At 37.1% G+C, this 26,953-nt stretch overlaps 2 protein-coding genes across 2 annotated transcripts; both read left to right on the forward strand.

Moving 5' to 3' along the window:
• The first annotated feature begins 13,262 nt into the window (after positions 1–13,262).
• On the forward strand, positions 13,263–14,192 carry LOC124229529 (olfactory receptor 9G1-like). Its single transcript, XM_046644774.1, has one exon. It carries the CDS (start codon positions 13,275–13,277, stop codon positions 14,190–14,192), a length of 918 nt encoding a protein of 305 aa, XP_046500730.1. The 5' UTR covers positions 13,263–13,274.
• An 11,505-nt stretch (positions 14,193–25,697) lies between these two features.
• On the forward strand, positions 25,698–26,633 carry LOC124229530 (olfactory receptor 1013-like). The gene has a single exon (XM_046644775.1). It carries the CDS (start codon positions 25,698–25,700, stop codon positions 26,631–26,633), a length of 936 nt encoding a protein of 311 aa, XP_046500731.1.
• Positions 26,634–26,953: the final 320 nt, after the last annotated feature.

Here is a 26,953-nt window from a genome sequence, read left to right on the forward strand (position 1 = left end):
CTTGCCTGAAGGCCGGAGAGCTCAGAACACGTGGCTCTCGACCCCCCATCTAGTGGCGACAGGCTGTAACTGCAACCGAATTCTACCACCATGCGAAAAAACTGCTCCTCTACCATCCAGCAATTTATAAAAGCCCCAGACCAGAAGGAAAACAATAAAAACATAGAATTAGGCCCTGAGGATTTGGAATTAGGTAAACTAAGTGATAATGAGTTCAGAGCAGCTATAATAAAAAAACTCAATGAGGTAGAGAGAAAGATAGATAAACAAGCCAAGTTCTGGAGTTACTTCACAAAAGAGATTGAAATCATAAAGAAGAATCAAACAGAATTACTAGAGATGAAAAACACAATGGACCAGATAAAACAGAATACGGATTCCCTGAATGCCTGTGTAGACACCATAGAAGAGCAAATTAACATAATTGAAGATAGACAGGCTGAATGGTTCCCAACAGAGGAAGAAAGAGAACTAAGAATTAAAAAAAATGAGGAAAATCTGCAAGAGATAGTGGATTCAATGAGGAGTAAGAACATAAGGATCATAGGAATTCCCGAGAATGGGGAAAAGGAAAATGGAGCAGAAAGTGTGCTTAATGAAATTATTGAAGAGAACTTCCCAAATCTAGGGATTGACAGAGAAATGTGTGTAGAGGAAGTTTTCAGATATCCTAGATTTGTCAATGTAAAAAGACCAATTGCAAGGCACATAGTAGTAAAATTGGCAAGAAGGAAAGATAAGGAAAGAATATGCAGGGAAGTAAGAAAAAAGAAGAGAATAACCTATAAAGGAGACCCTATCAGACTGTCAGCGGATTTCTCTACAGAAACCTTACAAGCTAGGAGAGAATGGAGTGAGATGTTCAAAGCTTTAAAAGATAAAAATCTTCAGCCAAGAATACTCTATCCAGTAAGAATTTCCTTCAGATATGAGGGAGAAATTAAATCTTTTCCAGACAAACAAAAGTTAAGGAAATTTGTAACTAAAAGCCCTCCACTACAAGAAAACCTCAAGAAGGCTCTCATGCCTGAAAAAAGAAAAAAGGGAGAAAGGGGACACAATCCACAGACTAGGGAGACCGATGGATAGAAACAGAACAGGATAGCAAATATTCAACTATAGCATTAGGGTAAAGGTAAGGAAACTACCAAAGTAAGGACAATCTTATCACTCTAACAACAAATTCATAACACGAGTTGGAATAAGAAATGAAAATAATTATTTATGAGGGGAAGAGCAAAGGGTCTAAATCAGCATTGGTCAAGTAAGTAAGAGACCACCAGAGAAAAGACTATATTATACAGGAGATTCTAAATACAAACATCAAGGTAGACACTAAAATAAACTACAGAACAGAGTCACAAATCATAAATGAGGAAAAATCTAAGAAACCCAGCATAAGAAATTACAGTATTAAATGGGTAGTCTAAAGCACACAGGAAAAGAAATGCAGGAAAACAAGATAATGAGTGACAGATTGACAGCATTAAGTCCACATGCATCAATAATGACCCTCAATGTAAACGGATTGAGCTCTCCAATAAGAAGACACAGAGTGGCAAAATGGATTAAAGAACAAGATCCAAAAATTTGTTGCCTCCAAGAAACACACCTCAGCCCCAAGGACAAACACAGACTCAGGGTGAAGGGTTGGAGGACAATACTTCAAGCTAATAGCAAGGAAAAAAAAGGCAGGTGTTGCAATTCTTATATCAGACCAAGTGGATTTCAAAATAAGACAGGTAAAGAGAGACACAGAGGGACAATATATAATGATCAAAGGGACACTTCATCAAGAAGAAATAACGCTTATAAATATCTATGCACCCAACACAGGAGCACCAAGATTCATAAAGCAACTATTAACAGACCTAAAGGAAGATGTTTAAAAACACCACAATAATAGCAGGGGACCTCAACACCCCACTCACATCAATTGACAGATCATCCAGACGGAAAATCAACAAGGAAATAATGGAGCTAAATGAAAAACTAAAACAATTGGACTTAATAGACATATATAGATCACTTCACCCTAAAAGAGCTGAATACACATTATTCTCAAGTCCACATGGAACATTCTCAAGGATAGACCATATGTTGGGAAACAAGGCAAGCCTCTACAAATTTAAAAAAATTGAAATAATAACAAGCATCTTCTCCAATCACAGTGCTATAAGGCTAGAAATTAATTACAAGAAAATAGCTGAGAAAGGCACAAGGATGTGGAGACTAAACAACACACTACTGAACAAGCAATGGATCATTGAATAAATTAAAGAAGAAATCAAAAAATACCTGGAAACAAATGAAAATTATAGCATGCCATACCAACTCATATGGAAGACAGCAAAAGCTGTATTAAGAGGAAAATTCATCACAATACAGGCACATCTTAACAAACAAGAAAAATGCCAAATAAGCAATCTTAAGGTACACCTAACTGAACTAGAGAAAAAAGAACAAATAAAGCCCAAAGTCAGCAGAAGGAGAGAAACAATAAAAATCAGAGCAGAAAACAATACTATTGAAACGAAAAAGGCAGTAGAAAGGATCAATGAAACAAAAAGCTGGTTCTTTGAGAAGATAAATAAAATTGACAAACCCCTAGCCAGACTTACAAAGAAAAAAGGGAGAAAGCTGAAATAAACAAAATCAGAAATGAGCGAGGAGAAGTAACAACAGACTCTGCAGAAATACAAGGGATTATAAGAGAATACTACAAAAAACTATATGCCAACAGAATGGATAACCTAGAGGAAATGGATAAATTATTGGACTCTTACAATCTCCCAAAGCTCACTCAAGAAGAGGCAGACAATTTGAACAGACCAATCACAAGGAAAGAGATTGAAACAGCAATCACAAACATCCTAAAGTATAAAACCCCAGGACCAGATGGCTTTCCTGGGGAATTCTACCAAACTTTCAGAGAGGATTTAATACCTATCCTTTTCAAGCTATTCCAAAAAATTAGGGAAGATGGCATACTTCCTAACACATTCTATGAGGCCAACATCACACTGATACCAAAACCAGACAAGGACACCACGAAAAAAGAGAACTCCAGGCCAATATCACTGATGAACATAGATGCAAAAATTCTAAACAAAATTTTGGACACCAGAATTCAGCAATTCATCAAAAGGATCATACATCATGATCAGGTGGGATTCATACCAGGGACACAGGGATGGTTCAACATCCGCGAGTCAACCAACATGATACACCACATCAACAAACTGAGGAAGAAAAACCACATGATCATCTCAATAGATGCAGAGAAGGCATTTGACAAGATCCAACAGCCATTTATGATACAAACTCTGAACAAAATGAGCATAGAAGGAAACTACCTCAACATAATAAAGGCCATATATGACAAACCCATAGCCAACATCATACTCAATGGGCAAAAACTGAACACCCTCCCCCTGAAAACAGGAATGAGACAAGGATGCCCTCTATCACCATTCTTATTTAACATAGTACTGGAGGTCCTGGCCAGGGCAATCAGGCAAGAAAAAGGAATAAAAGGAATCCAAATAGGGAGGGAAGACGTGAAACTCTCGCTGTTTGCAGATGACATGATCTTATATATAGAAAACCCCAAAGAATCCATTGGAAAACTCTTAGAAGTAATCAACAACTATAGCAAAGTTGCAGGGTACAAAAATCAATTTGCATAAATCAGTAGCATTTCTATACTCCAATAACGAACTAACAGAAAAAGAACTCAAGAACACAATACCATTCACAATCACAACAAAAAGAATAAAATATTTTGGGGTAAATTTAACTAAGGAAGTAAAGGACCTATATAATGAAAATTACAAGGCCTTTCTGAGAGAATTGGATGACGACATAAGGAGATGGAAAGACATTCCAGGTACATGGATTGGAAGAATAAGCATAGTTAAAATGTCCGTTCTACCTAAAGCAATCTACAGATTCACGCCATCCCAATCAGAATCCCAATGACATTCTCTACAGAATTAGAACAAAGAATCCTAAAATTCATATGGGGCAACAAAAGACCCCGAATTGCTAAAGCAATCCTGAGATAAAAGAACAAAATGGGAGGCATCACAATCCCTGACTTCAAAACATACTACAAAGCTACAGTAATCAAAACAGCATGGTACTGGTACAAAAACAGGGGCACGGATCAATGGAACAGAATTGAAAGCCCAGAAATAAAACCACACATCTATGGACAGCTTATCTTTGACAAAGGAGCTGAGGGCATACAATGGAGAAAAGAATGTCTTTTCAACAAATGGTGCTGGGAAAACTGGAAAGCCACATGTAAAAGAATGAAAATTGACCATTCTTTTTCACCAGTTCACCAAAATAAACTCAAAATGGATCAAAGACCTAAAGGTGAGACCTGAAACCATAAGGCTTCTGGAAGAAAACGTAGGCAGTACACTCTTTGACATCAGTATTAAAAGGATCTTTTTGGACACCATGTCTTCTCAGAGAAGGGAAACAATAGAAAGAATAAACAATGGGACTTCATTAGACTAAAGAGCTTCTTCAAGGCAAATGAAAACAGGATTGAAACAAAAAAACAACCCTCTAACTGGGAAAAATTATTTGCAAGTCATATATCTGACAAAGGCTTAATCTCCATAATATATAAGGAACTCTCCCAACTCAACAACAAAAAATCAAACAACCCAATCAACAAATGGGCTGGAGACACGAACAGACATTTCTCCAAAGAAGATATATGGATGGCCAATAGGAACATGAAAAGATGCTCATCATCGCTGATCATCAGGGAAATGCAAATCAAAACTACACTAAGATATCACCTTACACCCGTTAGAATGACAAAAATATCTAAAACTAATAGTAACAAATGTTGGAGAGGTTGTGGAAAAAAAGGAACCCTCATACACTGCTGGTGGGAATGCAAACTGGTGCAGCCACTATGGAAAACAGTATGGAGATTCCTCAAAAAATTAAACATAGAACTACCATACGATCCAGCTATCCCACTACTGGGTATTTATCCAAAGAGCTTGAAGTCAGCAATCCCAAAAGTCCTGTGCACCGCAAGGTTCACTGCAGCATTATTTACAATAGCCAAGACATGGAAGCAACCTAAGTGCCCATCAACAGATGAATGGATAAAGAAGATGTGGTACATATATACAATGGAATACTACTCTGCTGTAAAGCAGAACAAAATCATTCCATTTCCAATAACATGGATGGAGCTTGAGGGAATTATGTTAAGTGAAATAAGACAGCGAGAGAAGGATAATCTGTGTATGACTCAACTCATATGAGGAATTTAAAATTATGGACTAAGAACAGTTTAGTGGATACCAGGGGAAAGGTGGGGTGGGGGGTGGAACAAAGGGTGAAGTGGTCCACCTACAACACGAATGACAAACGTTAATGTACAACTGAAATTTCACAAGATTGTAACCTATCATTAACTCAATAAAAACAAAAAAACAAAACAAAACTTATGTTTGTCCCAGAAGGCAAGAAGACACAGATACATTTTTTTAAAATGTTAAACAACAGCTTACTATGACTGTCAGGTTGCCATAGCTGCTAGGTCAGATTAGCCAGAAAATTCCTTTCTTAAAGCAAAACTTTAACCTGTAACCTAGCATCAATGTTTAAGCCTCAAGGGAAATACAATGAAAATATATGAACCATTTTGTTTGTGTTTGTGTTGTGGTATGAGCATTTTCTACTGAGAAAATCCACAGAGTTCAAGTTCTGAAAGGTGTTAGTGACCTAAAAAAAAGTGTATAGTTATTTTTACAGAAATGGAGCATAAGACAGAGAAATAAACAAATAAATAGAAACCAAGTGGGCCCCATGATGGACAATTTAGACTCATCAAGAGAGCTCTGGGCCAAAGGAGAGGAGGCACGGCTAGCAGAGGAAGATAGCAAAAATAAAAAGGGGCTAAATTTTCCACCGATTTTACCACCGTCCCTCTTCTGTATAATAACGGTTTCACCATTTTGTAATTACATCATGTTAATAACCCACGTAATATTAAATGCTCAACACACAATATCTATTACTGGATATCAAACACTCTTCTAATATCCTTAAATCTCCCTACAACTTTATAGAAATTCATTATTACAGATGAGAAGTGAATTACATTACAGATGAGGATATTGATTCTTGGGGAGATTAAATAAGTTTTCAAAAGTGGCCTAGTTATAGAAGGCTGAAGTCAAAAGTCAGCTCAGGTCTGTCTGACTGCACATCTCATGCCGAGCGGTCCACATTGTCTCCTAAAATTATCGTCTACTCTCCTGCAAAATACCTGTGTATATAGATAAATTAGTTCGTTTAATCTTCACACCCTTGTAAAGAAAGACTGTTGTCTTTCTGATAACAGTGGTCAATATTGCAATGGCTTAAAATATTGCATAGCATCAACTTGCATCAGAACCACTTGGGCAACTTGAGAGGAAGGAGGTTCCTTGGAACTCTGACCTACTGAATTTGAATCTCTAAGGGTTGAGACCCAGGAAGCAGCAACTTTAGCAACTGTCAGTTGATGCTTACATTCTCTGAATTAGAGGGCCACTGATGTATTGAAAGTTTTTCATGTTTCAAGTCCTCTGATAAGTAGTTTAAAAACATCGTATTTGCTAATCTTTACAACAGCCCTATCTAATAATTACAATTATTTTTCTTTTTTTTTTTTGAGGAAGATTAGCCCTGAGCTAACTGCTGCCAATCCTCCTCTTTTTACTGAGGAAGATTGGCTCTGAGCTAACATCCGTGCCCATCTTCCTCTACTTTATATGTGGGACGCCTACCACAGCATGGCTTGCCAAGCGGTGCCATGTCCGCACCTGGGATCCAAACCGATGAACCCTGGGCCACCAAAGTGGAAAACGCACACTTAACAGCTGCACCACCGGGCCAGCCCCTTATTTTTCTTGTTTAGAAAGTGAAGCAGTTGAGATGATATAATTAAGTAACTTGTATAAGCTCTTCGGATAGCTGGTAAGCAGTGAAGTGGAATTCAAATCCATGTCATCAGCCTGAAGACCCAATGCTGTCTCTGCTTTGACTATCCTCTAATCATGGGCACCACTGATTTTGTAGACACGGTTCCTAACAGCTCTTCAATATAAAAGATAATTTGCTGCTCAAATGGAAACTACCTACCTCACAAATACATTCTATTTTGAAATACAATTTGGCTGTATATCTCAGTGGTCAGACTGTATATTCTCTGACTTCTTATTCTTGGTTTTTCTTTCACATGCCAGTAATCAGCACAGAATACTCAGATACTGCAAGTAAGGTGGGATAGCAAACAATTCCTTTAAGGATTAAATGCCATCATTAGAGGAAATCAGAATGTGTGTTTGATTGACATCCTTCTCAAGAATTAGAACAGTCCATCTATTCAATCATTCAGCAAATATAATTTGTGCCTACTCTATGCTGGATAGCATTTTGAGCACTTGTATCTAGCAGTGAACAAAATGAGCAACAAAGCATGCCCTGCTTGTACAAGTATTTAAATATAAAAATATAAATAAAGTAGGCAGAGAGGATAGAGAGTGCTGGGGAGTGTGGAGGGGCCACAATTTTGAAAAGAGTGATCAGGGAAGACCTCTCAGAGAAGGTGATATGTTTTTGAGCCACGAAAGAAAGTAAAACAATATTCTAAGCAAGATGAACAGCAAGTGCAAATATTTCAAATGTGAATGCCATTTGGGCTACAAATAAAGTCTGTGTGTACTTATAAGTGTGCAGAGTTCATGCACAGAAATACAGGCATCTAGTGAAGAGTTTTACTGAGACAGAAATGTCCCATTGCCTTGCAAAGCTATCTCATTTCCACCTATGCTCCCCTCTCACTGGATTATCAACTATCTTTATGAGAACACAGGGTGGATTAGGGCATGAGACTCAGGAGGAAAAGGGTTATTTGCAGCTTCTCTTGAAGATGTGACTAAGAGGAAAAATGCCTAAAAGTCAGGAGGATTTATGTCATGGCAGGAGGAGGCTTAGGAGGAATTTGCTGTGCTAGAAAGAGCACAGAATGAGAAGTAAAGGGCACTGAGTTTTAGACTCAGTCATACCCACTGCTTTGCTTTATAGTTCCCAGTAGCCATTTTGCATCTCTAGGATGTCTCTCCTCATTTTTCTGATCTGGAAGTAGGGGTGGGGTAGAATGTTTACGCATTCATTTTTCAGGCTTGTTGCACATGGTTTGACTCGAGCAGTTCTAGTTGCCTGCCTAACACCACCAAGCTTTTTACTACAGCTGCAAACATGTCAAACATTTAATGCTGGTCTAGGTGAAGCCATTGTATCAGAGAATGTTCTCAGCGTGACATGAAAAGCCCTCTGCAATCTCATCTAACATCATTCCAACAAATACACTACATACTCCAGACAGATCTGACACCCTCTTGACAGTTTCTCCACCCTCCAGTCATTCCATTTCCTGCTTCTGTGCTTTGATGGTTGTAGTTTCTTTTTCCTTGCCAGAAATCTCCCTCCCACATGGTAGCTGTCCATGCATCTCCAAGCACACAAACATGTTTTTCCCTCCTATGTGAAATGTTTCACAGCACACACAACACTTCCTTCATTGCTCCTAGTAAGCTGTCTGCTCTGGCCTGCCTCCCACTTTCAGGTGTGATAGATTATTCTATCCTAACCTATTATACTTACTTGTTTACAAAGATTTGGTTTCTCCCAATAAACTACACCCTTCTTGAGGTCAGGTCCCATGCCTTAGTTCTGTCTGTTGTTTGTAGTACCTAGCAGAGTATTTAGAAAATAGCAAATGCTAGGAAGATATGCTGGTTTGAGGACAGATGATGAGCACTGGGAGAACTGGTTTTGAATCTTGGCTCTACAAGCCTCAACTTTCATTGCCTTGAACAATGTATTTCTATGTGTTAGATAACTCATCTGTAAAATGGGAATAGCAATCACATTTACTTCATAAGATTATTGTGAAGACTAAAATAAAATGACTCCTTTAAAGCACTCAGCAGAGTGCCTGGCACATACTAAGTATTCATTAAATATTATGATAAATAATGGAGAATCTTAACAAGTTGGTTTTGGGGACTTTGGCCAATCTGACACCATTCTTGTCACTTAAAAATTGGGAAATGAGTTGATGAAAAGTGAGACAATATGTTTGTTACAAAAATCTGTTTATATAGACACTCAGGATAAGTGAAATCCACTTCTAAAACAATATAGTCATAGCTAAATAGATACTCAAAGACTATGACTGAAGTACACTTGGTAGGGGAAAGACTATGGATTTTATAATTAGATCTCCTTGAGTTTCAATCCTGCCTGCACTTACTTCTGCGTTTACCTTCAGAACGTTAATTAACTGCTCTGGATCTATTTTCTTGTCTATAATGGGAACTGTAACACAGACTCCATAGAGTTTTTTGGTAACTAACTAAGTTCCCAAAGAGGTGTTTTGCAAAGAGTAGTTCCTCCAAATATAGTGATTATTATTATTACTTTCTAAGTCATTCTCTCCTTTTGCATTGAGCGAGATTTTCCTAAATAAAGTTAGCATACTCTTTGGTTAATTGTCTTTTCTGAGACTGTCAAAGCTATGAGCCCCTAAGATCCTTAAGGGATCACATACACTGGGGAGCCTGAGCAAGTACAAGTTATCTGAATCCATGTTGTTGTCCTTTATTCGTTAGGACTGTGAGAGTTGCAATGTCCTGGTCCTGGGTGAGGTGAGTAGAATGTTTCTGCACTCATTATCAGAGTTGGCTATAAAGGTAAGAGACACAGGACTCTGCCAGAAGATAATTTTGGCACCACTTGGAAGCATTTATCTGACCCCACGTGTATGAGGTACTCAGATGGGATAGCATCTGAATCTTTCAGCATTATCTTATTGGTTTTAGTTAATGTGTTATAACAAAAAGAGAGGGACCCATGGAGCACAAAATTAACTGTTAACCTAATATCAAAGATAAAAGGAAGTGGTTAGTGGTTAAATACCCGGTCTCTGGAGTAAGACAACACCACTTACTAACTGTGTAACTGCTAATTATTTATTAAACCTCAGTTTAGTCATCTGTAAATTTATTTTAATTAATATTTAAACATACCTATGATGGATGCTGTGGGAGAAAATAAAATAATGCGTGAAACACTAAGCACAGTGTTTGACTCAGAATAAAGTATTCAAAGTTGTTAGCTATTATTTTTATAAATTATCAAACCCTGGGAGAGTTATGAGAGTCAGAACAATAGAATCAGGAGATACTAAGTTTAAGATTAAGTCCAGGGGTTTTCAACATTTTCTCCCAGGAAACTCCTTTTCAGAGATTTTGCACAGCCACAAAATGTTCTGTTTGCATTGAGTGATTCATTTAAAATAAACAGCCCACAAAATCCCATAAGAGATATACTAATTAAAATGGGATAAACATTGAACTGATATTTTTCCACCAAAAGGAGATGGGGAATAGTATATGCTACTGAAGGGAAAGGAAAATAAGTTAAATTAACTAGATGTGTGTAATATTAGATAATGAGCAAAGCTAGGGAGAATAATAAAGTAGAAAACAGATTAAGAAATGTCATGGAAGTAGAACACAATATGGTGATCAGGGAACACCTGAAAAGGGGTGATGTTAGTCGCAATTAAAACTTGAACAATGTGAGGGAGTTCACTATAAAGATATCTGAGGAAGAGCATTCTAGTCTCAGGGAAGAGCAGCTCCAAAGGCTCTGAGCATGTGTTCTTTATTCTATGCTTGGAAAGGAGGGTAGCATGGCTGGAGTGGAGTCATCAGTGGAGGGGAGAACAGGAAGAGTCAGAAGCAGAAAAGAAATAAGATTGTACATCTTTTTAAGGATTTTGGCTTTTACTATGAATAAATTAAAAAGTCATTGGAGTGTTTGAAGAAGAGGAGTGGCATCATCTAATTGGTATTTTAACAGGATCACTCTAGTTGCATTGTTGAAAGAGTCAAGTAGGTAAGCATAGGAGCAGGGAGGAAGGAGGGAGACCATTAGGAAGCTCTGCAATAAGGCAAACATGAGATAATGGTGGATTAGTCTAGAGTGGAACCACTGGAGATGGGAAAAATTGGTCAGATATCTGGATCTATTTTGAAGGAAGAATCAAAATGTTTCTGATTAGTCAGCTACAATGTAAAAGACAAATAGGAGTCAAAAATATTCAACGATCTTCCCTAAACTGAGATAATGCCATTTACTGCAGTGGAGAAATGTGAGAGAAAAGCAGGTTTAAGAAGGATTGTTAGGAACTCAGTTTTTCTTGAAATGCCCAATGGACATCTTGTTGGAGATACTAAGTAGGTATTTGTACCCATGAGCTAGAGTTCAGGGAGAAATTATCAGGAGATTAAAAAATAATAATAAGATTCACATATGCAGATCACTTAAAGTCATTAGATCGGATGACTCAACAAGGAGTGATGGTGGAAGGAAGAGAGAAAAGATTCCAGAATTGATTCTGGGCACTCCAAAATTAAAAGCTGGGGGCAATAATGCTACTGAGAACACAAAGCCACAGGAGCAGAAGGAAACCCAGGGAAGTTTGATGACCTGAAAACCAAGGAAGAGAGTGTTTTCAGCAGGAAGGACTGATAAACTGTCAAATGCTGCAGATAAATCAGGTCAGATGAGGACTGAAACATGGTCATTGGATTGAGTTATGTGTGGTCACTGAACCTAGATGAGGGCACCTTCAGTGGAGTATTAGTAGCAAAAACCTAGGTGGAAGAATCATCTATTGTTCTATGCTTTACTCAGAAACAAGTCAATTTATTAATTTTGGTATACATTAACACTGACATTGACAGTCTAATAAAAACTGAGTTTTTTCCTGGGTTCCAAGAGTGTGAGCATATATAATCATATTCATTTTGGCTACAAAACCACTTAGGTTGATGGGAAGTTAGTGTGACTGGAATTGCTCATGAAGTGTAATATAGATGTACAGTTGCTAGATGTAGTCCCATCTATCCATTTCAATACAGCACTCGTAGTTGTATAAGCAGAGAATCCTGAAGACAGTGCGCAGATTTCTTTGTTATCAGATGGAACAGTGAGTCTTATCATCATATTCTAAGATATATATTTTTGGCTAATTGTTATCATTAGGGAAAAAATCCCTAATAATAAAAAATTATAAAAGAAATGAAAATGTAAGTTTCTCGTGCTACATTACTTATGTAATATACATGAATTATTTAAATTCATAATTGATTTTATATTAGTCATATATTTTTTATTGTTAGAATATATGCAAAAGACAGTAAATCCTGTCTACTTTACCATGCCATCATTGCATATCACTCTTCTGTATACTTTTTTTCCAAAATTTTGCATATTTCTCTTTTTTTCCTTATACACTCCTGAGTATTTTCTTTTGCCTGTAGATATTAGTATGAAATATGAATTTATAATGGGTGTAGGATGTCTCACTATACAGAAACACAAATACTTGATTATTCAAAACGTAGATTAAAAACAGGTGAATTTGAAAATCTCACGTCCAAATAAGTAACACTTTAAGCTAAGAAGTCACACATTTAGCAAAAAAGAAAATTGACATTATGAAGAAGACCAAAGCACAAGAAAATAGAAATTATAAGTACATCTTTATTTACTTGAATAATCATTCCTAACGGAAAAAATAAATAACCAACTTCAGAAATTTGGAATTGAATATTGTTAAAGTAATTAAACAAGGAGGCCATTACACTGAGGTGGCTCTTACACATTGGTAGCCTATGTAAGCAAACCAATATCTAAGACAGAGTAAATGCACTTGAATCCAAGAAAATGAAGCTTCAGAGCAACCTATCACAAACTTCCAGCTAAGTTTTCCCAGATAAATCAAACATTTAAGCTATAGTCAATCAAATAATTTCCTTGCTTTCCTTTTGTGTCTTCTCTATGAAAACCTGCCCCCTAGCTCTTGATAGTGGAGATCTCCTGACCACTTTTGATTTGACACTTGCCCAATTCAAATCGATGTAAGCTCAAATAAACTCTTAAAAAATTGAATGTGCCTGTTTGTCTTTTAACAATATATAGTCATTACATCTAAGTGGTTTGTTGCAAAATGAAAACTCTTTCTAAAACAACAATTCACATTGTTGGATCCTAGATTTCTAGGTTTATCAGTGATGTAATGTTATTAATTTACCATATACTCTATTTATTCAGTGCAGTGATTCAAGTGGAACTCTCATTTTCTCTTCTCTTAGGTGAGGTTCCCTATCGCCATGGAGAGAGGCAATCATACAGTGACAGAGTTCATCCTAGTGGGCTTCACAACAGACCCTGTGATGCAGCTGATCCTGTTTGTGGTATTCCTTGGAGTATATTCTATGACTGTTGTAGGAAATACCACCCTCCTCATGTTAATTTGTAATGACTCCCGGCTGTACACACCCATGTATTTTTTCATTGGGAAACTGTCTTTTCTGGATCTCTGGTATTCCTCTGTCTACACCCCAAAGATCCTAATGACCTGCATCTCTGAAGACAAAACCATCTCCTTTGCTGGCTGTATAGCTCAGTTCTTCTTCTCTGCTGGGCTGGCCTACAGTGAGTGTTACCTGTTGGCTGCCATGGCTTATGACCGCTATGTGGCTATCTCAAAGCCACTGCTTTATTCACAGGCTATGTCCATAAAGCTATGTGTATTTTTGGTAGCAGCCTCGTACCTTGGTGGCTTTATTAACTCTTCCATCATCACCAAAAGAACTTTTGCGATGGAATTCTGTAGTGATAATGTCATTGATAACTTTTTCTGTGATTTGCTTCCCCTGGTGAAGTTGGCTTGTGGCAGGAAAGATGGCTACCAGGTTGTGCTGTACTTCCTCCTGGCCTCCAATGTCATTACTCCCACTGTGCTCATACTTGCCTCCTACCTCTTCATCATTGCCACCATCTTGAGGATCCGCTCCACCCAGGGCCGCCTCAAAGCCCTCTCCACATGTTCCTCTCATTTGATTTCTGTCACTTTATTCTATGGCTCCATTCTCTACATCTATTCTCGTCCTCCATCTAGCTATTCTTTGGATAGGGACAAAATAGTTTCTATATTTTACACTGTGGTCTTCCCTATGTTGAATCCCATGATCTATAGCTTGAGGAATAAGAATATAAAAGAGGCTCTGAATAAACTCTTCAAATAAATTGAGATTCTCACCTTCTAAAGGAATGCAGAGACAATATTTGATCAGGTTATTATATTTCAAGAAAAGCTGCCATTGTGTTCCATCATGATCAAGTATTCTTACAATGCAAGTTAAAGAATTTGCACTCTTGATACATGGCAATTCACGCAACTTAAGATGAGAAAATTAGGGCAATTTAGGATATAAAATTTAAATATAAAATATAAGTATTTGTATTTAATTTCATATCATTCTAAGTTAGAAACAAAAACTTAAAACCAAACCAAAAACTGTCCTCTGCTTTCATAATGTGACAGAACAGCCTACTCCTTTAGGATAAGACTATGTTTGGCTGACTGATATTTATAGAATGTATCTTTATAGTTCTTTCTAAGAAATAGGAACAAATATGCTGAATTAATTTTTATTATTTTTCTATAGCTATTAACTAGTTGAAATCACCACTTTCCATTCCATTAACTAAATTTCTTAGCCATTTTTATATGTGAATTTTGCCCCCAGAGGCATTAGCACAAAGATCCAGAGGCAACTGTGAAATAACTCGGTACAACTAGACTCAACAAGCATGATCTCTCCAACATACAGGTCTCCTACATAAGCTCCTCAATTAAGAAAAAATGGTCAAGTCCTCACAGATATTATTTTTATGAGTCACTAAATAACTACCAGGGCTTCTCTTTTATTTTATAGGAGTGAACCTGCAAGGACTTCTATATCCAAACTGTGGCAACTGACATAAAATTATTGTAATAAAAATAATAACTGTAGTGAGGAGAAACAACTGAGAAATAAAAGTCTATGAGTACACATTACTCAAAAGAGAAAAAAATTTTATAGGGAATAGATACAGGTAGTGATAAAGCAAAAAGGGCAGACATGATGAGTTGCTTTTAAGTTTGGCTTTTAAAAGTGAGGCAATGTTGATATAATTTATGTCAATAAAGCATGACTATATTGTTTCTATGAGTATAAGCAGTAGCTAGAATGAAAAAGCAATAAAGTGAAATTTAAGCAAGTAGTTGCCCCAAAATGTAGGAGCTCCATGCAGAGTAGGAAAGATTTATCACTGGCAGTGACTCACATTAACCAGAAAAGTAAATCCAAGGTGTATAATCAGTACTAGTTGTAACACATAGTAACCCAATAGACACAGGACCCAACAGTATGAGTCCAAGATGCTTGAAGTAGACAATGTTCTAAAACAGAAAGTTATTTATGTCAACTCTAATTCTTATTTTTTAAAAGATATCTCTGTGCTTCCCACTAATAATGAAATTCCTGTAGCACGTATTTTTGAAAACAATATTAATAGATCTAGGTGGTGTATTAGAGTGGCAGAAATTCAGTTATTTAATGTTGTTTACATGAAACTAGAAAATATATCATTCCAATGGAAACATCAGGTACAAAAAATGAAATTAGTGTAATCAATCTATTCTTAAAACATCCTAGCATCATAAATCCTGATATTTAACTAAAAAAAAAAAAAAAAGGATGCTCAAACTACTGGTCAAGAACTCTTATGTTAAGTCTTTTAAGAGAAGCAGCCAAGTCTTATTCTCCAAATAATTATCAATATATACTCAGATACTGTAACTTTCAGTGGCCTAAGTATACAATTATATTATTTTGTGTATGGATAAGTAATCTTAACTCCGGAATTTACTCTAAATAACATTACCAAGATACCCCAGTAAGAAGATAAAGTGCAGTTAATAATAGTTTTAGGAAGACATAAGCATAAATAAGAATCTTATAAAAATCTAACTAAACAAATAGCATTGATTGTTTTAGAAAATGTTGTAGAATATGCTTAAGTATAAATTTGGCAATAAGATTTTTACTCACTGTTGGGAAAGTTTCATTGCAGTTTATAGTTGTGAAACTTTCAAAAGAATCTTCCATATTAATTTGAAATTACTGTATGAATTCCTTGGGAATTTTATTGCTCAAATAACAAATGAAGCTTGAAGTCTTACAAAAAAGTAAGTTGTAAGTTGTGTCTTTTAGATATGTGAATTTTAATAAACATTTTTTAAAAGTACAAATAGTTGGGGCTGGCCCAGTGGTGCAACGGTTAAGTTTGCACGTTATGCTTGGGCGGCCCAGGGTTCATTTGTTGGGATCCCAGGTGTGGACATACGCATTGCTTGTCAAGCCTTGCTGTGTCAGGCGTCCCACATATAAAGTAGAGGAAGATGGGCACAGGTGTTTGCTCAGGGCCAATCTTCCTCAGAAAAAAAAGAGGTGGATTGGCTGTGGATGTTAGCTCAGGGCTAATCTTGCTCAAAAAAAATAAAAATAAACGTACGAATATTTTATGGGTGCTCTTCTCCATGCAAAAAATCTCTGGAACTTACATGTTTTAGTGAAAAAAACATGAACTCTGGTGAGAAGAAGACCATGTTGTTGAGCCCATGCCAAATTCTATGGCCACTTTATATGAGGGCCCATTGTACATGAACTGAGGTGCGTGATGAGAGAGGCTGACTAACATTCACAGACTATGCCACTGCATCCACTTGATCAGTGAGAGACTCCCAATATATGCTTGTATGGATATATTCTTTACATATGTGTGAACATAAAGGGTTTAGACATGCAAAGAAAGGCTATGACTTTGAAGATTTAATAAAATATGGTAGTCTCTCAGCCTCCTCTACAAACCCAATTGCCTCAAAATGCATTATTTACCCCTCAAAGGCTACAACTGCTTAGTGCTAATGTGAGCCTGATCAAACTATACAGTTTCTGAGGCTATACATTTATTTTTACTCCAAACTGATTCCCTCCATTTTTCCCCCAAGACAAAAGCTACTGTTCCTGCATTCTTTCTCAAACTTGTCTACCTGTGAAATTGCTCACACATGACCTCCGCCGTGAAGATCCTCAATTCTTTTCTCCTCAGAGAAAGAGACGAATTAAAAATAATGAATTGGGATCCCCACCCTTTCATCTTTCAAGTCTTTGATAATAACATTAATCTCTCCACCTCCCCCAGGGGTGCAGTATTTCATTTTGTTTACTGTATTAGCAGAGGATGTCTGCGGGGAGTGGGGGGCAATTTCAGGGACTTCTACTTGAGCCTTCCCACAATAATAATGCTCATTCCAAGGGTCAAGTACGAGGAACTAAAATGAAGATTCTGTTTTATTCTGTATGTCTATGCCCAAAATGATTTCTGGATCTGGGTAAATAATGGTCAGCTATATATCTGGTCCCATTGGCTACACTAAGAGATACACTCAGGCCAAAATTATCTTTCACGTTGTTTCCAGTAACTCCACTGGTGAGTGTGTACCTCTGGTGTTTTTCCAACTCTGGAGATTAGCGTCAGTTCAGAGCCAGTATCTAGTAACCCTCAGAAGATCTGAGTACTTCTCGTTTCCCAATGCAGGATTACCCTCTTAAATGGTTACAAGCCATCCAGAAGACGGCTTAGAGGAATATCTACAGTGTACACCTCGGCCTAGCTTTAGGGTCCTTCCTCAGAGAGACTTCCTCCCCATCATTCTACGGCTTCAGGGGCTGTAAACTAGCCTAGGTCAGAGAATTATGTAAGGGGCCGTATCTCTCTACTAGAACATCTTGAGCTAGTTTTGTCCAACTAAAAATGTTTTTTCTTTATTAAAAAAATAGTACATAGGTTGGTTTCCCTTCTATTGCATCCTTAGGAACCACTAATCCATTAGACACTGACACAAATGTCTGAACGACAAGAGACTTGGTTAGCATCTAGAGTTTGTGGTATATCTGGATAATTATTTGTGTCTTGTCTCTGACATATGCACTGCAATCTTGCTTTCTGGCTGCCTATTTGCTTTTCAGTTGGGCAGGCACAGGTTTAATTTCAGCAGAAGTCAAACCACCACATGATATTTATAGACACTATTTTTTCATGCATATGTGCCACAGAAAACTGACCTGTCAGTGTCTTCCCTTTACTCATTCTTCATTCCATTCATTGATGCCATGGGCGATCAGTTAAATAATTTGAACGTCACTAAATACCATAGATTGCCAGTGTTCCATTTCCCACTGCAATGGGTTTATAAGTCCAATTTTGAAATATGTGAACAATCCAATTACATTTGAATGCCTATCTCCTTCCTAAACTACTTCTAGGATCAGTATCAGTTATGAACCTAGCAGGTAGCAGATGACCACTTAAACTGGTTAATTTGGGAATGGACTAATAAAGGTATTATTACACTTGAATGTGTGTGTTATAGGGAATTCCCAAGGAAAAGTATAACAATCTTAGGACTACTAATTTCTAAACGCTATTCCTCCTTTATACCTGAAGGTGCAAGAAGCGAGAGAGGTTATGAGCAATGGAAGGAGAGCTTTGAAAACGGGTCACCAGGAAGGAGCTATGGTCTGGTCCCAGGGATAGAGCCAGCCAAGGCATCTCTATAAGCACAGAGCCTGGGGAAAATTACTCTGACCTCACTCTCTTCCGTGCCAGTGACAACTACTGGCAAACCCATTAAGTGGATAGAGAACAAAGGATCCCATTGATGAAGTTAACACAGCTGAGCATCCTGGAGCAAACGGGAGGTTCCAAGGATAGAGAATGAATTTGGAAGGACAAAGGAAAAGTATTCAACATATAACAAAAATATCAGTATCATGGAAGATATGTGCTTCAATATGCAGATTATGCATATGAATATACGTAGTCTAATGAATATATATATGCTTAGTTTAGCTTTTCACAATTCAAGAGAGAATGAGGATGAAAACTCTGACTGATTTTTACCAGGAAACTATAGTCACAAAAACATTTTCTCCTTCATTAAATCATACCCAATTTGTCAACATACAGTTTTGTTTAATTGTCTTGTTAGTTATTTCCCAAGCTGTGAAATCCTGAGAGGGTACAGGAATCCACCACTCCCAGACACTGATAAAAATAATTCAGGGACAGGCTGCCTTGAATTCTGTTGAGGTGATGGTGTGGCTGGGAATTCTAGGTAAGTTGCCTAATTCAGCTGTTAGAGGTAGATGGGAAACTTTACTTGTTCCTCACAACCAGTCCAAAAGTTATTTACATACTAAGATCTGATGAGTACTAAAAAAAAAGGTCCTCTTTCGAAATATATTTACCATCTTCCTATTGCAGTTTCTGAAACTGCTGAGAGTTCACAAGGAGAAGTAACATTTCTCAGTATAAGAGAAAAAATATTAACATTACACAAAGGACAAGGGAGAAAAAATGCAGAAACAAGCAATCATGAGGAACCACTTACAGAAGAAACATGAGGGTCAATATCTCAAGAGCAACTGAGGCAACAGAAGGAAGTAGCAGAGATTACCAGAGATTACTAGTCTGAAGGCTAAATGACATCAAGGAAAGTTTAAATTTATTTCTGTTTGATATTCTTTTTTTTTTTCTGCTTTATTTCCCAAACCACCTCGGTACATAGTTGTATATCGTAGTTGCACGTCCTTCTAGCTGTGGGATGTGGGATGCCACCTCAACGTGGCCTGACGAGTGGTTCCATGTCTGCGCCCAGGATCCGAACCCTGGGCCGCCACAGTGGAGCGTGCAAACTTAACCACTTGGCCACAGAGCCAGCCCCTGATATTCTTTAAGAAATCACAAAGCCATATAATGTTTTTGAGGAAAATTCCAGAAAAGAGATGCTTGTCTCTAAACACAAAAAGTTATATTTTAATAATTTTGATGCAAAGTGCATTGTTTAGTTTATAGAAAAACATAACCGTCGTTACAGAGGATAACATGTTAGCTCCTTAGCAAAAACAGCCAGATTACCATAGTCTTCTGGTTCTGGTTAACAACTACAGAACTCGGTTCTTCAACCGGTCTCTACCCAAGGGATTGTGTGCCTCATCTTGTTTTTGTGTAAGCATTAGTATTCCAATTAGATCATTTATAGCTCATCTTTTTAAATGTATAACATTATGCAACACTTCTTTACATTTGTTAACTCCTTGAGTCTTCACAGCATCGTATTACAAGCAGGATTCCTGGAATAAAGAATAAAAATAAATATACAACTGATATTTAGTTCAACATTTCAAAGATGTGATCTACAAGTAACCTGCTTTACAAGACAGGGGCTACTTAAACGAAACCAAGTTCCTAGGCCCCATCTAAATACTTATGTGCACTGAATTTGAGACCATTGGTTACTTGAGTGTGTATGATGTGCCAGGCACTGTGCTTGCTCCTTGTTTGAATTTTCTCCTTTAAAAAAATCCTAAGGAGAAAGAAGTTATCCTTGTCTAACATATGAAGAAATTGAGGCTTTACAATGTTGAGTAATGATGGAGAACTTGAACCCCTGTTAATAGCCTGAAAATCAAATGATTTTACTCTGATGCCTGGGCTATCTTTTGTTTGAGCAGTCAACTCTGATTTCTATGATATGCTTCCTATGCATCGTGAAATATAATGACAAAAAAATCTGTTGCTGACATAAAAAACACCTCTTCACAGACTCACTCCAACTGGGCAAACAAATATTGTATAAGATTATTTAGTAGGCAGATTTCTTTGTCCCTTTTTATTCTGCAAAGAACACAAATGTCGGGCTGGCTCTGTGGCAAAGTGGTTAAGTTCGTGCACTCTGCTTCAGCTGCCCATGGTTCGGATCCTGGGCGCAGACATGGCACTGCTCGTCAGGCCACATTGAGGCGGTGCCCCACATCCCACAACTAGAAGGACCTGCAACTAAGATATACAACTGTGTACGGGGGGAAGGGTTTGGGGAGATAAAGCAGAAAAAAAAAAAAAGATTGTCAACAGTTGTTAGCCCAGGAGCCAATCTTTAAAAAAAAAAAGAACACAAATGTCCAGGGATGAGTGGTGCCAGGAAATGCATGTGGGATATCAAACAATTCTGCTGATGTTTTGAGGGTAAATGACATCATTAGATGCCACCCAGAAAATTGATTCTATTGACTTGATTCTTTTGCAATTCAAGGCTACCCATTCATTCATTCATTCATTTATTGATTAAACACTTATTGTGTCTCTATTATATGCTAGGTACTATTCTAGACACTGGGCATATAATAATAAATGAAACACAAAAATCCTACAACCATGGGGTTTGCATTCTGTTGGGCTCCTATTGATATTGAAACTGAAGTGAGTTTGCTCACCCGTTGCACAGCAAGCCAATCTCTGACACTGGGTGTAGTGGAAGAATGTAGGAATTTTATTATCGCACAGCACTGAGCAAGGAGAAAAGGCAGCTAATGCTGAAATCTCTAACTCCCCAAAAAAGTAAAAGTAAGGGTTTTAAGTAAGGGAGGGGGAGCATATGATCTTGTTAGCTGGAGGTTTTCCACCAGCCTGTGTTTGGCCTTGAGTCTAATAGTAGAGAGGAGGAAGCCCGTGAACTTGCTGGTCAGCAGCTTTCCTACCAGCCTGCGTCTCCTTGTGGGGGGGAGATAATGAATCCAGGTGCTTGTCCTAGACTGTGTCTGTCTCCATGGAGGATAGTGGATTCTGGAGCCAGGAAGCCAGGGAGTAAGCAGGGAATGAGTGCTTTGGTTTTAACCCCACATATGCTGGGTTTAATGTAGGGGAGCCAGTATCAGGGCCAGTATCACTATCTCAGCTTGACATCCCTCACCCAGTAGATCCATGAAAAGGTAGATGGAGTGCTATCTCACCACAGCCAATTTTACCACTCAGGGATACACTCCAGTTACTTTCTAGACCTTCACATAATCCCTAGAAGAATCCTATAAAGAGGCAATAAGTAAAATACAAAGCTGTGAAGTTGAGTTTCTTAACAGAATGATAACATTGTTTCAAAAGCATTTTTGAAATGTATGGTGGATTTTTGACTGTCACAAAGATCAGGGGTCCTCTGGCCATTTAGTATGTAACAGACAAGGATGAAACTGTTTTGCAACCGTGGGGAAGTCACATCCAACAAAAAGTCCCACTCGCTACATCCAGTGTCCTGAAGGACAATTGTGCATTGCAAAAGATTTTCATAATGATGTAAGTTTGAAATTTAATCCACTTTACAAATAAACACAAAGTATATTTTACAAGGTCTTTCTATAGAACAACTTGTCTAGGAACTCAAAATTGAGTGAAGGTTGTGATTTGTTTTGTTTGGAACTTAAGAATTGTTCATGTCAAAAAATCGTTTCACTAGTGTAAATATCACTCAATATTTGACTTGGCAATGCATTCATGATGATACTACATAGATACGTATCTATTTCCCTAAGCATTTCAGCATTTACATATTGAAATTCATATTATTTTATAATAAACCCTATAATTATTACCATATAATAGTTATTATGAACTACTGCTGTTTTTTATTACTTTTATATTAGAATATTTCATATACATATGTATACTATGTTTAAAGGTATATATTAAAGATAAATTTCATCTTAGGACTATGAAGGAAGCAGTGAAAGTGTTTGTTATAAAGTGGAGGTTTTTGAATGCAATAAAATTGAGTAGTATTACTATAGACGACATCAAATTGGGATGTGTCTTTTTAAGAATTGTACACAACTAGTTGGGAAAACTGGAGAACAATGCTAACTTTCAGATTTTTAGACCCCAAAAGACCTATAATGACATTGCTATTTTTTTTAATTTAGCATAATCAGATGGATTAATTTTTTTGGTCTCCATTCTGAAATTTCACCCTGATTTTCAATTTTGTTTTCTCCCTGAGATTTATGACAAATGTGCCAAAGGATCCTGAACAGTAGCTGAGAGGAAAACTTTCTCTGTGATTGTAGAGGAGAACTGTGTAGGAGACACGAAATTTTACCTCAGAGTTTTCAGCTGGGCCCAAGAATTAAATTGACATAAGACAGATTAACAAGAAAACATTTATTTAATATAAGTATTACTTGACATGGGAGCCCTCATAACTAAATGGAGTTTCAAAGATGTGGCAAAACATTAATGTTTTTATACTAGGTTGAAAAAGAGAAGCAATGGTGGAAAAGTAACTAAAATATATGGGGAGACTAAAGGAAGATAAGACTTATTTTAAAGAGAAGAAAAAAGTTGAAAGACTCACACTTCATAATTTCAAAACATACTACAAAGCAATACTAATTAAGACATTGTCATATGGATAGACATAAAGACCAAGGAATAGAATGGAGAGTCCAGAAATAAACCTTTAAATTTATGGATTTGGTAGATAAGGATAATGCCTCCCTGAAATGTCTATGTTCCAATCCCTGGAAACTGACTATAATAGGTTGCATGGAAAGTGGATGTTAAGGTTACTATTCAGCAGACTTTGAAATAGATTATCTGAGATTATCTCCTGGGCCCAATGTAATCACAAATCCTTAAGATTTAAAAGAGAGGCAGAAGAGTTCAGGGTCAGAGGGAAACATGAATATGGAAGAATGCTTATTGAGATACAATGGTTCTGGCTTTGAAGAAGAAAAAGAGGGACCATGAACCAAGGAATGTGGGAAACCTCTGGAAGCAAGTGAATAGATTCTCTCTTAGAGCCTTGAGAAAGGAACACAGCCAGGCCAACATCACAATTGCAGCCCATTTGGACCAATGTTGGAGTTCTAATCTACAGGGATGTAAGATAACATTTTGGTTGTTTTAAACCACTAAGTGTGAGGTAATTTGTTACAGGGTCAACAGGAAACTGAAACAACTGTCAACTGGTTTTTGACAAGGATGCCAAGAAAATTCAGTGGAGAAGGAACAGTCCTTTCAACAAATGGTATTGGGACACCTGTATATTCACGTGCAAAAAATAAAGTTAGACCCCTACCTCACACCATGTACAAATCTTAACTGAAAGCGGATCATAGACCTAATTGTAAGAGTTAAAACTATAAAAATACTGGAAGAAAACAGCAAATCTTTGTGACCTTGGGTTAGGCAATGGTTTCTTAGATAAGACACAAGAGAAAGGGATAAAGAAAAATAGATAAATTGGACTTATTCATATTTAAAAAATTTGTACATCAACGAAGAAAGAAAAAATAGACAAACGGGACTTTATTGAATTTAAAACCTCTTGTATGTCTGTGAAGACCATGAAGAAAACCAAAAAGATCACCCAGATGATGGGAGAAAAATTTTCAAGTCATATATCTAATAAAGGCTTGTATACATAAAATAGAAGAATCCTTACAATTCAATAATAAGAAGACAAGAACCTAACTATAAGGTGGTGCAAAGATTTGACTAGATATTTGTCTAATAAAGATAAACAAATAGTCAATAAGTACATGAAAAGATGCTCAACATCATTAGTCATTAGGAAAATGAAAGTCAAAATCACAATATTATACCTCTTCACCCCCAATAAGATTGTTACAATCAGGTAGACAGAAAATAACTTGTGTTGGTGAGGATAAGGAAAAACTGGAACACTTATACCTTGCTGTTGGGATTGAAAATTGTTACAGCTAATTTGGAAGACAGTTTGGCAATTCTTCAAGATCTTAAATATGAATTCAACATGTGACTCAGCAATTCTATCTTACATACCTACACAGGGTAAATGAAAACATACGTCCATACAAAATGTGTACACGAATGTTCACAGAATCTGTCAAGAACTGTGGAAGCAACAAAGTTCCCATCAGCTGATGAATGCGTAACCAAATATGGTATAACCATTTAAAAGAATATTATTCACAATAAAAAGGAATAAAGTAATGGCATATGTTAAAACATAGATGAAAAGGAATTATTTTAACAAGATCTGTTTGTGCAGAATTCATTTGTCTTAACTTCCTGTCCTTGATAATAAGAATGCTTCTTTTCTCTGGGTATAGAGAGGGCAGCTCTCACATGAGAGTTGTATCTCCTGTTTTCAGAAATAAAGGGGGAGATCAGAGTGTTCCTTTTGTATCTGCTGTTATTTCAAATGCCATTAGCTCAAAATAATTCTTATGCCAAAGTGGCATATTTTGGAGTGATGTATTCTGCCACCGTTGAAATGTCACCATCTTCTAAACAATAAGAACATTCCCAATTATCACGTTTTGAAGATCTTGTCCATTTCTGGCTGGGAAATTAGAAAGGGGGGAGTTTCTCTCAGTGTCAAAATTTAGTTATTTCTTCTCTCAGTTTTCACCCATCATGCAGGACTATTTTCTTAATATCATCTAAAATTAAGTGAAAGTATTTATATACTTATTTATTATGTGTCTCTCTCTTCTAAATTACAGATACACAGAATAAGTGTCAGCCCTATCATCCATACTGCTGTATACCAATGACCAGACAGCACATAGGGCTCAAAAAATACATTCCTAAAAAAAGAATATACCACCAACAGCACTAAGCCTTTCATATTATTAAAACAATTTTATTGAAGTGAATATATTGAGGCTCAGAAATTTACCATTACATGTCCAAGTCAGTGAAGATTCCTGCTCAGATATCCCTTACTCTAAGATCCATAGACAAGAACAGAGAATGCCCTCCTTTAGCATTGTTTGAGGGAATTAAACTCTTGACTCTTCCATCTTTAGGTGAGGTCCCTGTAAGCCATGGAGAAGAGCAATCACACAGTGACAGAGTTCATCCTGGTGGGCTTCACAACAGACCCCATAATACAGCTGGTCCTGTTTGTGGTGTTCCTTGGTGTGTACTTTTTGACTGTGGTAGGGAATAACACCCTCATCATGTTGATCTGTAATGACTCCCAGCTGCACACACCCATGTATTTTTTTATTGGGAATCTGTCTTTTCTGGATCTCTGGTATTCCTCTGTGTACACCCCAAAGATCCTAATGACCTGCATCTCTGAAGACAAAACAATCTCCTTTGCTGGCTGTGCAGCTCAGTTCTTCTTTTCTGCTGGGCTAGCGTACAGTGAGTGTTACCTGTTGGCTGCCATGGCTTATGACCGCTATGTGGCCATTTCCAACCCCCTTCTTTATGCACAGGTCATGTCAAGGAGATTGTGCATCTGTTTGGTTATATATTCCTATACTGGAGGTTTTGTCAATGCAATAATACTGACCAGCAACACATTCACAATGAACTTTTGTGGTGACAATATCATTGATGACTTTTTCTGTGATGTCCCACCACTGGTGAAGTTGTCATGTGATGTGAAAGAGAGCTACCAGGCTGTGTTATACTTCCTCCTGGCCTCCAACGTCATTATCCCCACTGCGCTCATTCTGGCTTCTTATCTCTTCATCATGGCTGCCATCTTGAGGATCCACTCCACCCAGGGCCGCCTCAAAGCCTTCTCCACATGCTCCTCCCACCTGATTTCTGTCACCTTGTACTATGGTTCCATTCTCTATATCTACTCTCGCCCAAGTTCCAGCTATACCCTTGAGAGGAACAAAATGGTTTCCACATTTTATACTGTGGTGTTCCCCATGTTGAATCCCATGATCTACAGTCTGAGGAATAAAGATGTGAAAGAAGCTCTGAAAAAATTATTCAGGTTAACGCAATTTGAATTCTAAATTGACATAAATGACTCAAATCAGTGCTCAGTGAAAACAGAATTCTTCAGGCGATTCCTGGAGACCTAGATTAAGAAAAAAGAAATAAGCATTTTTTCTATTAAAAGAAAGCAAATGAAACTATTTATTACCTTGTTTTAGTTTGTTTTGCTTTTATGATCAAACTATATACTGTTGAATGTGGATTCAATTTAATATTAATACAGTTTTGAAAAGCAACAGTAGTGTTTAATGTAAAATAGAAGAGTATATATTACTTTTGGATCAAAAGATTACATTTTACTTTACTATCTCCCCTAACATTGACTTTTTTTTTTTCT

The sequence above is a fragment of the Equus quagga genome, chromosome 17 (assembly GCF_021613505.1).
Source record: "Equus quagga isolate Etosha38 chromosome 17, UCLA_HA_Equagga_1.0, whole genome shotgun sequence".
Lineage (NCBI taxonomy): Eukaryota > Metazoa > Chordata > Mammalia > Perissodactyla > Equidae > Equus > Equus quagga.